Here is a 12,997-nt window from a genome sequence, read left to right as displayed (position 1 = left end):
AAAAATGTAACACCTTCGGTATCTCTAAACGGCTCAAGATACAGGAACGCGCTTTTTGCCTCAAATATAGTCCTGTATCAACCCTTCTCACCATAAATTTCGACTCTCAATTCCCAGTAGAAAGCGGAGATATGAACATTTAAATTCAAAATTTCAATTAAAATTAACTTAAAATTAAAAATGTAACCTTCGTATCTCCTAAACGCTCAGATACAGAACGCGCTTTTGCCTCAAATTAGTCCTGTATCAACCCTATCCCCACCATAAATTTCGACTCTCAATTCCCAGTAGAAGCGGAGATATGAACATTTAAATTCAAATTTCAATTAAAATTAACGTTAAAATTTAAAAATGAACCTCGATATCTCCTAAACGGCTCAAGATACAGGAACGCGCTTTGTTGCCTCAATATAGTCCTGTATCAACCCTATCCCCACCATAATTTCGACTCTCAATTCCCAGTAGAAGAGCGGAGATATGAACATTTAAATTCAAATTTCAATTAAAATTAACGTAAAATTTAAAAATGTAACCTTCGGTATCTCCTAAACGGCTCAAGATACAGGACGCGCTTTTGCCCCAATATAGTCCTGGTATCAACCTATCCCCACCATAAATTTCGACTCTCAATCTCCAGTAGAACGGAGATATGAACATTTAAATTCAAATTTCAATTAAAATTAATCGTTAAAATTTAAAAATGTAACCTTCGTATCTCCTAAAACGGCTCAAGATACAGGAAACGCGCTCTCTCGCTCTCATTCCTACATAGAGTGCTCTGCATATTACTTAACCCGTATCTGGTCAACCACCTATACATACATTGTATCAATGTCTCAATCCCCCAGATAGCACGCAGAAACTGCAGAATTATTCAACTATTAAAATTCTTCAAATTAATTCATCATATTATTATGAGATGTGGTCTTGAAATTATATTAAATTAATCGTCGGCTCTAAAGGGCGGCCAAGATACAGGAACGCGCTTTTGCCTCAATATAGTCCTGTATCAACCTATTCCACCATCATAATCCGACTCTCAATTCCAGTAGAAGCGGAGATATGAACATTTAAATTCAAATTTCAATTAAATTAACTTAAAATTTAAAAATGTAACTTCGTATCTCCTAAACGGCTCAAGATACAGGAACGCGCTTTTGCCTCAATATATCCTGTATCAACCCCTATCTCACCATAAATCTCGACTCTCAATTCCCAGTAGAAGCGGAGATATGAACATTTAATTCAAATTTTCAATTAAAATATACTTAAAATTTAAAAATGTAACCTTCGTATCTCCTAAACGGCTCAAGATACAGGAACGCGCTTTTGCCTCAATATATCCTGTATCAACCCTATCTCACCATAAATTTCGACTCTCAATTCCCAGTAGAAGCGGAGATATGAACATTTAAATTCAAATTTCAATTAAAATTAACTTAAAATTTAAAAATGTAACCTTCGTATCTCCTAAACGGCTCAAGATACAGGAACGCCTTTTGCCTCAATATAGTCCTGTATCAACCCTATTCTCACCATAAATCTCGACTCTCAATTCCAGTAGAAGCGAGATATGAACATTTAAATTCAAATTTCAATTAAAATTAACTTAAAATTTAAAAATGTAACCTTCGGTATCTCCTAAACGGCTCAAGATACAGGAACGCGCTTTTGCCTCAATATAGTCCCTGTATCAACCCTATCTCACCATAAATTTCGACTCTCAATTCCCAGTAGAAGCGGAGATATGAACATTTAAATTCAAATTTCAATTAAAATTAACTTAAAATTTAAAAATGTAACCTTCGGTATCTCCTAAACGGCTCAAGATACAGGAACGCGCTTTTGCCTCAATAATAGTCCTGTATCAACCCTATTCTCACATTCCACCATAAATCTCGACTCTCAATTCCCAGTAGAAGCGGAGATATGAACATTTAAATTCAAAATTTCAATTAAAAATTAACTTAAAATTTAGTTTTTTCGTCCCCCTTTTTTTTCTTTTTTCCTTTTTTGGCGCTTTTGCCTCAATATAATCCTGTATCAACCCTCTTCTCACCATAAATCTCGACTCTCAATTCCCAGTAGAAGCGGAGATATGAACATTTAAATTCAAATTTCAATTAAAATTAACTTAAAATTAAAAAAATGTAACCTTCGGTATCTCCTAAACGGCTCAAGATACAGGAACGCGCTTTTGCCTCAATATAGTCCTGTATCAACCCTATTCTCACCATAAATCTCGACTCTCAATTCCCAGTAGAAGCGGAGATATGAACATTTAAATTCAAATTTCAATTAAAATTAACTTAAAATTTAAAAATGTAACCTTCGGTAACTCCTAAACGGCTCAAGATACAGGAACACGCTTTTGCCTCAATATAGTCCTGTATCAACCCTATTCTCACCATAAATCTCGACTCTGAATTCCCAGTAGAAGCGGAGATATGAACATTTAAATTCAAATTTCAATTAAAATTAACTTAAAATTTAAAAATGTAACCTTCGGTATCTCCTAAACGGCTCAAGATACAGGAACGCGCTTTTGCCTCAATATAGTCCTGTATCAACCCTATTCTCACCATAAATCTCGACTCTCAATTCCCAGTAGAATGGTGATATGAACATTTAAATTCAAATTTCAATTAAAATTAACTTAAAATTTGAAAATGTAACCTTCGGTATCTCCTAAACGGCTCAAGATACAGGAACGCGCTTTTGCCTCAATATAGTCCTGTATCAACCCTATTCTCACCATAAATCTCGACTCTCAATTCCCAGTAGAAGCGGAGATATCAACGCAGAAATGTTGGAAAACTTTAACCTTCGATATCTCCTAAACGGTTAGAGATACAGGCCTGGTTCTGGCACCAAATTAAAGTCCTTTCAAAACCCTACATTTCAAAACCCTACATTTTCGACTATATGGACGACTCTCTACTCCCAGCAGAAGCGGAGATATCGACGGATGAAGGCTGGATATCGACGGAGAAAGGCTGGAAAACTTTAAACTTCGATATCTCCTAAACGGTTAGAGATACAGGCCTGGTTCTGGCACCAAATTAAAGTCCTCTCAAAACCCTACATTTTGCCGTAAGTGACGACTCTCTACTCCCAGTAGAAGCGGAGATATCAACGCAGAAAGGTTGGAAAACTTTAACCTTCGATATCTCCTAAACGGTTAGAGATACAGGCCTGGTTCTGGCACCAAATTCAAGTCCTTTCAAAACCCTACATTTCAAAACCCTACATTTTCGACTACATGGACAACTGTCTACTCCCAGCAGAAGCGGAGATATCGACGGAGGAAGGCTGGATATCGACGGAGAAAGGCTGTAAAACTTTAACCTTCGATATCTCCTAAACGGTTAGAGATACAGGCCTGGTTCTGGCACCAAATTAAAGTCCTCTCAAATCCCTACATTTTGCCGTAAATGGCGACTCTCTACTCCCAGTAGAAGCGGAGATATCAGCGGAGAAAGTTTGGAAAACTTTAACCTTCGATATCTCCTAAACGGTTAGAGATACAGGCCTGGTTCTGGCACCAAATTAAAGTCCTCTCAAAACCCTACATTTTCCACTACATGGACGGCTCTCTACTCCCAGTAGAGTTGATTCGGACAAGTACTGTCGCCAATTAACCAATCTGAATCGAGAAATAAAAAAGAAACGGCCGATTTTGTCAAATCGCAAGGGAGTCGTCTTTCATCACAACAACGCCAGACCACATGTTTCGAAATAGACGCTGCGCAAACTGAAGAGCCTGAAATGGGATGTCTTAACGCATTCACCGTATTCTCCAGATATCGCACCATCTGACTATCACTTGTTCCGGTCATTGCAAAATTATTTAGATGGGAAAACTTTGACTCTTTGGAGGCCTTAAAAAACGGCGTCTTTTCGTTCTTCGAATCTAAACCGCGCAGTTTTTATGATCGAGGCATCCGTATGCTGCCAGAACGTTGGGAAAAGATTATAGAAAACGATGGAGAATATATCATTGATTGAATAAAGATTTTTGTTTGCCTAATCACTGTGTGACTTTTACTCACAAACTCCGCACGAACTTTTGCACTCACCCAATATATCAAACGGATTTTGCGTGTCACGTAATATCCTTCGGACTACACGGACATTATTATTTTGATCATTTTGATTTCTTTGGTACTCATTGAATTATCCAGAACGCGCAAGTGCCATGTTGAACGACTCAATTGTCGTGTGAAATGTTTCGATTTTCACAAATTCATATAAAATTTTCCATTTTTCACTGATTCACAGAAGTCTTTCACTTTTTATTAGTTCACGCTAGGGAAAAGATTCATGATCGCTGCCCCGAGCAGCTGCAACACTTTTCGCATCATCTATGTCGGCGCACTTTTACTCCTCAGATTTCTGTCATTTATAACTCGATAATTATTGCGAATCTCGCAAAATGGGACTTTTATATTTGTCTCAACCCAATCTACCCTCACACTTCGGGTTAGCAGCTAATTACCGGACACTTCGTATGATCTTCATGATATTAATCATATACAATGTCAATTCTTTTTTCTTTTGCACATGTTAACATGTTAATTCATGTTATAAACGCGTAACAATGTGCGAGACCGTGCTTGTCAAGTACGCTATTATGGTTGTAGCACGGACATAAACCGCCTAAAAGTGGATGTAACATAAACTGCCACCAAATACAGGTTTTACCGCCGAAACCTGAAAGTGGATGTAGCATCGTAGTTCCCCTCTCAAAATGGATATAGATGACGTCCTTTCCCAGTGCAGAAAGTCGGTGTCGTCGAAAATACCGTGTTGGTCGCTCTCACGTTCCTCTCTGTACATACATATAGCCGGCTCGGTCTATCCGTGTCACACACATCGGCTAAAAGCCGCCCATGACCCCTTTCCTTCTTTGGAGTACCACATACACCAACACAGATTCTCTGGTTCGAAAACGACGGCTGTGAGAAGACCTTACCTTGTCCCGTTCCTCTATTTATGGACCTTGGATATACCAAATTTGGTAGCGAATAACTCGAAAATAACTCGAAAAATACTTTTTTCCCCTATCAGTAAAAAATATATCGACAAATGTATTTGTCATTTTTATAAATATTAATTAAAACCAATTAATAATTAAAGTTTTTCTAATTGTATCTTAAGAAGAGGAGGGAAAATTAAATTATGATTTTGATGGGAATGTTTTTTCGCATTTATTGTCATAAATTTCATAGTTTTTGTTTAATTATTTTATTCACCATATTAAATACCAATATTTTAATAAAGTTTTTGCGAATTTTAGAAAAATTATGAAATTGGTATAGACGATAAACAATAATCTTAAAAACTCGCTCGAGGAGAAACAGTTATTTTGAGAAATCACTTTATTATTCCATCTACATAATCCATCACCAAGTGAGGATTACCAAGTCATATTAGCATATATAGTCTTGCAAGTCAATTGCAATTGATAACAATCTTTCACCAATTATATTGGACGATTACAGTTCACTCTCAAGATCTCACCGATTTTTTTGTGAAAAAAAATTATTTATGTATAGAATATGTAAATATAAATAATATTAATCCCTATAAAACATATACTTTTCGCGCTACCTTCGCGTAAAGTTTCGTAGAATATACTGCAATCTTCTCCCCGTCATTTTGCAAAGAAATATAATTTATAATCAGTTGCACAATAAAGTTATCTCGATTTATCCTCACGAAGGATTGTCGAGCCTCGTACGCTATCTTATTCATCTCCTCGTGGAGGAAAATATAATAATTTATACATTTGATATCGAACACTACGAACACTACTAACGAAAGTCCGTCCGACCATTGTAGAGGTTCCGATGGATCCGTAAGAGCCTTCTCTTAGCGTAACATCGAAGGAAAGCTATGCACAAGGCCTTTCGAAAGAGGGATCACCAACTCACTATGGAATATAAATATAAAACGATTGTCGTCACAAATCTTATCATGCGTATGATATAAAAATATATATTCAGATGTTGGGGAAAAGAAGAATCAGCAGCAAGAATGTAGTTAAAACAAAGTAAACCTAATAGTTTTCTATAATCTGGTATATATATATATATATATATATATATGCGTGTGTGTGTGTGTGTGTGCGTGTGCGTGTGCGTGTGCGTGTGCGTGTGCGTGTGCGTGTGCGTGTGCGTGTGCGTGCGCGTGCGCGTGCGCGTGCGCGTGGGCGTGTGCGTGTGCGTGTGCGTGTGTGTGTGTGTGTGTGTGTGTGTGTGTGTGTGTGTGTGTGTGTGTGTGTGTGTGTGTGTGTGTGTGTTGAGAGAAAGTTTATTTTAATATATTATAAAGCTCACTGTGCTTGGACCCGCGGCTAAGTTATTGGCAGTAAATTCTACTCGTTCGTCCTCCGGTGTGTCATTGCTCATATTCTCAGTCATCATTAAATTCGCATGTACTTTGAGGTGCAATCTGGATTCCAATAAATAGCCTGTGTAGTTCTTCCTAAAATACAGAAATTTAAATACGATTAACTTGATTGTATTTTGCACCAATCAAAAGAGTCCCGGTATCAACATTAAATTAATGTAATAACAATATTGTAGGAAACTCGTCACTCACTTGACATCTTGCAGATAACTTGCAGCTTCTTTGTAGGCATGTTGGTCCAGGGCCAATAGTGCTAACTCTACGATAGCATAAGGTATTAAGTACGTGTCCTCTTTAATAGATTTCTCCAGCCGCAGGACACGACGCAGACACTCCTCCGACTGCAGAGGATGCTGCATCTGTCGCAGGCAAGCGCCTTTCAGTAGCAACAGCAGTGCTCTGTTATCTGCGTCGAACTCGTTTTTCCTATATGAGATATCGCGCATATGTGAAAGTCAACATCTTTTTCTTGTTTCTGTTTTCTTTTTCCTTCAACTATAAAAATGTTTGTGCGTATAATTCATGCATGATCGCTCATTCAGTTTACCTACTTTACGTAAGATCGTTTATCTATTTACTCACATACACATATGCATGCACGCATTATTTATATCAGTACTGTGCTAATAAGCGTTTGCATAAAACAAAAGTTAGAGATCGTACAAGACACTTACGGTGCCATTTCGAATGCTTTTTCCTCCTCTTCCAGTGTTTTGTATATATCCAGCATCAAGTCTGGCCGTTTGCCAAGTATTCGGAAGAAATTCCATACATACATCATTTCAAACATGGGAACGAGCAGGAACTTTTTCTGCGCGAAGTAACGCTCCGCCTTCTTGATCACGAACTTCTCTATCGGCACGGACTTGCCGGCGATACGTTGCTTGTAGACAGGCACCTGAACCATCAGCTTGTCTATCAGTTGTTCATCGCTATAGTTCGACGATTTTTGCATGATGAGGATTGCCGCTTTCTGATACGAGTAGATGGTAGGAGACCAGTTAGACTCTTGCAAAAGCTTCATTGCGAACGAAAGCGCTTCGTTCCACTCTTGTAGCATGCAATTCGTCCACATTAACTCCCAGAAGCACAGATGATGGAACTGCGGCCACATGGTCTGGCTCTTCCATGACTTAGTGTACCAATTTATGCTGTCCTCGATATGGCCGCGGTTTAACTCCAGCCTGGCCTTGAAGAACAAAAACCACACTCCTTTCGGATAGAGCGTCAGCTTTTCGTTCAACACCTGCTCGCACCAATCCAGATCACCGTCCATGTAGCACAGCATAAACATGAAGATCAGATGGTATGACAACAAAGTTATCACGCATAAGATGTGTCGGAGACCTGTCCTCTGTCCGTAGCCTGTCATCAATTCTGATAGGCCGTATTCCTGCCGATGACGTCGATAAGACAATCAATAACACTCTCGAGAGGGAGCAAAGGTTTACGGAATAATATAACATCATCAATGCGTCACCTTATCGCCGGAGAATCCGACATATTCCACCAACTTGACAACTCGCGTCGGTAACATTGATATCAACTGGAACAGAAGGCAATTCTTTTTAATGAAAGTACTCATAATGGAGCAACAGTTTTGTTGTTAACGAAGGTAACTGCGTGTATGTACCAAATTGAATGTACCGATACCCATACGAACGCCGCTCTCAAAGTGCACCTTGTGAATGTCATTATCCCAATTGCGATTGTTCAGGATCGTCATGCACTCCCTGTAAAAGAATAACGGCCGTGAGTTGTCGGGGTAATTGAATGTACGGGACGACGGTGGTAGTCAGTGCGACGTTGGGTTTTATTTACTTGTACGACAAGAAACAGGAACGAATTTTCAATCCTGCCCTGACAAAGCTGATCAGACTTTCATCTTCCACAAGCGTGAGCATCGACTTTATGAGGAGCGACTCAGCATAACAGAGTTCAGCATGCACTTCCTCTGCAATATTAATTCTCCTCAGATCATTCCTTTCATGCATTAAGACATATTACGTAAAAAAACTTGTTGAGCAACTACTGTTAACCCTTGACTGTGGATGACGTGATAGCCGCATGAAAAAGTCGTGCCACCAGTATGGATGACGTGTATACACGTATCGAAGAAAAAAAATAGTAAAACTATTGTTTTTTGCATACAGGTGGGTATCTATATGTTTTTGGAGTCGCTGAATCCGAATTTGATATCAAAATTTCGAAATTCAAAATGGCGGATCCAACATGGCGAGTCAAAATGATAAAAATCATGAAAATCTGATTTTAAAAATTTAGGTCCGCCATTTTTTATTTTAAAATTTTGATATCAAATTTGGATTCAGCGATCCCAAAAACATATAAATACCGACTTTCATTAAAATCTGATTATTTTCATAATTTTGACATACCATGGTCGATCCGCCATTTTGAATTTTGAAATTTTGATATCAGATTCGGATTCAGCGACCCCAAAAACATATAGATACCTACTTTCATAAATATCCGATTATTTTCATAATTTTGACCCACCATATTGGATCCGCCATTTTGAATTTTGGAATTTTAATATCAAATTTGGATTCAGCGACCCCAAAAACCCTTATTATAAAAATATCATAAAGAAAATTCGACATTTTTCCCAACACAAAAATGGCACGACTAGTACATTTCTGTCTCCACAGTCAAGAGGTCAACGAGATTACATCCGATATTAGCTAGTCGGTCATTAAGGAAAATTTGTACGTTAATATTGCGTCGCTGAATCGCCAGCGATGTAACGCGATGTAGCGGGTAAAAAATCCACACACTGGAGAGTGAAGTTATATATATATAGCTCTCCTTCGAAACTTCTACGTTAACTCGGATCGACGGAAAAAAACCAATTCTGCATTATTATAAAAGACAAATTAAACGCTTCTGAAGCACTTGTGTTATTGAAATGGTCATTAATTCGATGCTCGGCAATTATCGCTAATTAACATTTGTCTCAAGCTATCCGCAGCGCACGTGATGTGCAAGAGAGGGGACAAATATCATGCTGAAACACACGATAAACGCATTACCGATTGTATAATCGTCATAGTTGACCCCTTTGACCATTTTTCCGAAGTTCTGCGTGATGGAGCTTTGCTTGCGATGTTTGGAGCACACGTGCATGCACTGCTTCACCGTCTCCCTCGCGTTACCCAGGCATTTCTGTCGCACATGATACGTTATTAAAGACAAGTAATTTCACACACGCGATTGCAAGTCAGATGAACGAAAATGTAAACACAAAACGATATATGTGATAGCCTCAATACATAAAGCTACATATTTCTAAAGTAACTGATGTATTTTCTATGAGAGACTTTAAGTGATATAACCACATGTACCGAGGCTATTATGCCAGCTTGCATGATCAGAAGCGTAACAAACGGAAAATATAATAAATGATCCTGTACCACATCGAAGGAAAAAATCGCCTCGAGAAACGCCAACACGGTGGCCCCCAGAGAGTGGTACATGCTGCTGTCTGCCCACGGCTGCAGGATCTCCTTGGCTTTTTCAAATTCGTTGTTGAAAAAGAGGTTTATCGCCTTCTTCGCCTCCATTATCGCCGTATCCAAATCCATGGAGGTGATTCTGCGTGAATGAGAAATACATATATTCGACATCTCACGCAATAAAATAATAATATATATACAGGGTGCACAATTTATCTGAAGACATTGAAATATCTCGAGAACTATGCATTGGATAAAAAAAAGTGGTTAATGAAAGTTGTTAGTCTCGAAGGGGGACATCCAATGATACCAAACTCGACCTCCCACCCCACCCCTGGGGGTGGGGGTTGGGGGCAACTTTGAAATCTTAAATAGAAACCCCCATTTTTTATTGCAGATACGGATTCTACGCCACAAAATACGTAAATTTTGTCCGAAACTTTTTTTTTTATTCGTGATAGATGGCGCTGTAATCGCAAAAAATTATGTTTTCCGCAATTCTCCAGAAATGATCATTGGATTGAGAAATAAAAAATACCTGTTCAATATTTTTAAAGAACATAATAAAAGTTATTCCCCCCCCCATCCTCTCGGGGTAGGGTGAGTGGTAACGTTCAAATCTCAAATGGGGACCCACATTTTTCATTGCAGAATTAGATTGTACGTGAAATTTTTATTGAAACAATTTTTTTCATTCGTGATAGTAGCGTTGAATTTTTCCGAGAAACTACTTTTAGCGTTACACAGGAACAACGACGAGGACGTAGTAGTTTTATGTTCCCTTCGGGTGCTTTTTTAATGTGAGTCCCCTTGCCTCTCACAGATCGGGGTGCTTTTTTAATGTGAGTCCCCTTGCCTCTCACTGTTCAATTAATTAGAGTAAGTGTTCGAAATTTTTACCTTCAACTTCAATACGCTTATTGATCCTTTTTTTCAAATGACTGTACACAGGATAGAAGCATATCTGCGGGAGTTTCAGCGCAAGCGTTTCTTATGCGTTCTACCATGTTTTCACGAGTTGTTAGCGCTTGTTGATAAACCTTATCTTTTAGGTAACCCCACAGAAAGGCGTGTCGAGCAGTTCCCTCTTCGATTCGGGTTCCCATTTGAGATTTGAACGTTACCACCCACCCTACCCCGAGAGGATGGGGGGGGGAATAACTTTTATTATGTTCTTTAAAAATATTGAACAGGTATTTTTTATTTCTCAATCCAATGATCATTTCTGGAGAATTGCGGAAAACATAATTTTTTGCGATTACAGCGCCATCTATCACGAATCAAAAAAAAGTTTCGGACAAAATTTACGTATTTTGTGGCGTAGAATCCGTATCTGCAATAAAAAATGGGGGTTTCTATTTAAGATTTCAAAGTTGCCCCCAACCCCCACCCCCAGGGGGTGGGGTGGGAGGTCGAGTTTGGTATCATTGGATGTCCCCCTTCGAGACTAACAACTTTCATTAACCACTTTTTTTATCCAATGCATAGTTCTCGAGATATTTCAATGTCTTCAGATAAATCGTGCACCCTGTATAGTAAAGTAATATACATATTAAATAAAACAACATGTAGCCAGGGTTGCCAGATGCAAAATTACTATTTCCGGGACATTTTTTAGGTTGAAAAATAGGTCATTAGAGAATTTTAGTTAAATTTGACAGATAGAGGGATAAAACGGTTAAGAGAGATGTCGTTGCTTACTTGCAATGAATAAATATGTGAATTAAATACTAGCAGAGAGAAGTTTAGACATAAATCATACGATTGACCTTTTTTTCTTTTGCTATACTGTTTTTTCAGGTCGCACGTCAAATTTTTCGACCTTATAAATCCCAACGATTGCTCTCACATTTTTTTTAGTATCAGTTAAAAACATGAATATTATGATTATAATTTTCTTGAAATGCTGATTTTCCCGGACAAGAGACTTAAATTCCGGGACACGGGACAAGCTTCAGAAAATTCCAGGACAATCCCGGAAATCAAGGCCATCTGGCAACCCTACATGTAGCATATGCACCAGCATACTCACTGCAGAGATTCCTGCGCGTCTTGGAACTGAAACGTAATAATATGTAATAAAATACACACACGCAAATTTGAATCATCTAAATTTTTAATTTTTTTGTCATTATATTATACCACCAAGAAACCGCTTACCTCATCGTCTCCTTCAACATCCGACATGTTTTATCTGTTTCAGAAGACCGATCTGCGAACATAATAAAAACATGACGGAAAATCAATCTACAATTTAATATTATTCAAGACTTGATAAAAATAATTAAAGCAAAAAACTATTACAGGGATATTACGAGGAGAGACACAAAATTAAAAAGATATAATATCGCGGAAATATAATAATGTTGCTCGCGATATTTCTTGATTGAAAAATATCGCGAGCAATAATAGTATTAGCAAGATGTAGGAATCATCGCACTAAACATAAGAATAAATCAGTATGCAAATAATACTCGATTATGTTCGATTTATTCAGTTCGTGCTGCAGAATTCGAGTTTGTTCGTACTATTCGCTTGAAGTTCAATTTTTCGCGAACGCAGCGTTTGTGATATTGAAGAACACGACGTTGCGAAATACCGTTTTGACGCACGAAAGATCCGTAATTGGCACGAAAATGGAATATACTAACAATATATAATTGGCGTAGCTGATTAGCGATAACAATGACGATTACGTTGGTCGGCAAAAACGGTTACGAGTTTGCTGCGTTGTTATGAACGGAACGCAATTTGCATTACTTAGTTCCACGGAATTGTACGAGCGTTTTTTCGCAATATGAATTTCCAGAAATTCTTCAAATGCCTGTCCTTGATAACTCTTTATTTTAAAATAAGATTATCAAGACATATTTTTATGTTATCTACGGTCTATACTTCTCAATAACCCTCGTATTACATCTGCAAGAACTTATTGCGCTACTTATTTGGCCACCGAAAACATGGAAAGCGATCCAACTTCCTCCTGCATTGCGGAGAACCATGTAACATAATCGAACAAAGCCGTCGACTTTCTTATTTTCTCCACTGTTCCCCCTTTTAAATTTTAAACGTTAATTCCGCTTTCGTGCAACGCGAAACGGGGCTGCGAA

The 12,997-nt window shown here is 38.2% G+C and overlaps 1 protein-coding gene across 5 annotated transcripts in view; it reads right to left on the bottom strand.

Annotated features, from left to right (window-relative positions):
• Positions 1–5,363: 5,363 nt before the first annotated feature.
• Positions 5,364–12,997, bottom strand: part of LOC105188530 (tetratricopeptide repeat protein 39B) — a 13,199-nt gene continuing 5,565 nt past the window's right edge. For 4 of the 5 annotated variants that reach the window (XM_019843839.2, XM_025303503.1, XM_019843838.2 and 1 more), the window contains 11 exons: positions 12,048–12,099; positions 11,920–11,945; positions 9,846–10,026; positions 9,465–9,597; positions 8,236–8,368; positions 8,048–8,147; positions 7,895–7,960; positions 7,089–7,807; positions 6,607–6,840; positions 6,342–6,489; positions 5,747–5,935 (listed from right to left, as the gene is read on the bottom strand). In XM_019843839.2, the coding sequence (XP_019699398.1) occupies positions 5,933–5,935; positions 6,342–6,489; positions 6,607–6,840; positions 7,089–7,807; positions 7,895–7,960; positions 8,048–8,147; positions 8,236–8,368; positions 9,465–9,597; positions 9,846–10,026; positions 11,920–11,945; positions 12,048–12,074 (1,770 nt within the window). In that variant the 5' untranslated portion in view covers positions 12,075–12,099 and the 3' untranslated portion in view covers positions 5,747–5,932. Of the gene's footprint in view, positions 5,936–6,341; positions 6,490–6,606; positions 6,841–7,088; positions 7,808–7,894; positions 7,961–8,047; positions 8,148–8,235; positions 8,369–9,464; positions 9,598–9,845; positions 10,027–11,919; positions 11,946–12,047; positions 12,100–12,997 lie in introns of all 5 variants that reach the window. The other variant, XM_011150049.3, reaches the window with a different exon arrangement.

The sequence above is a fragment of the Harpegnathos saltator genome, unplaced genomic scaffold (assembly GCF_003227715.2).
Source record: "Harpegnathos saltator strain DR-91 unplaced genomic scaffold, Hsal_v8.6 scaffold115, whole genome shotgun sequence".
Lineage (NCBI taxonomy): Eukaryota > Metazoa > Arthropoda > Insecta > Hymenoptera > Formicidae > Harpegnathos > Harpegnathos saltator.
Note: the sequence above shows the minus strand (reverse complement) of the source record. Positions and strands in the feature narration are given on the sequence as shown.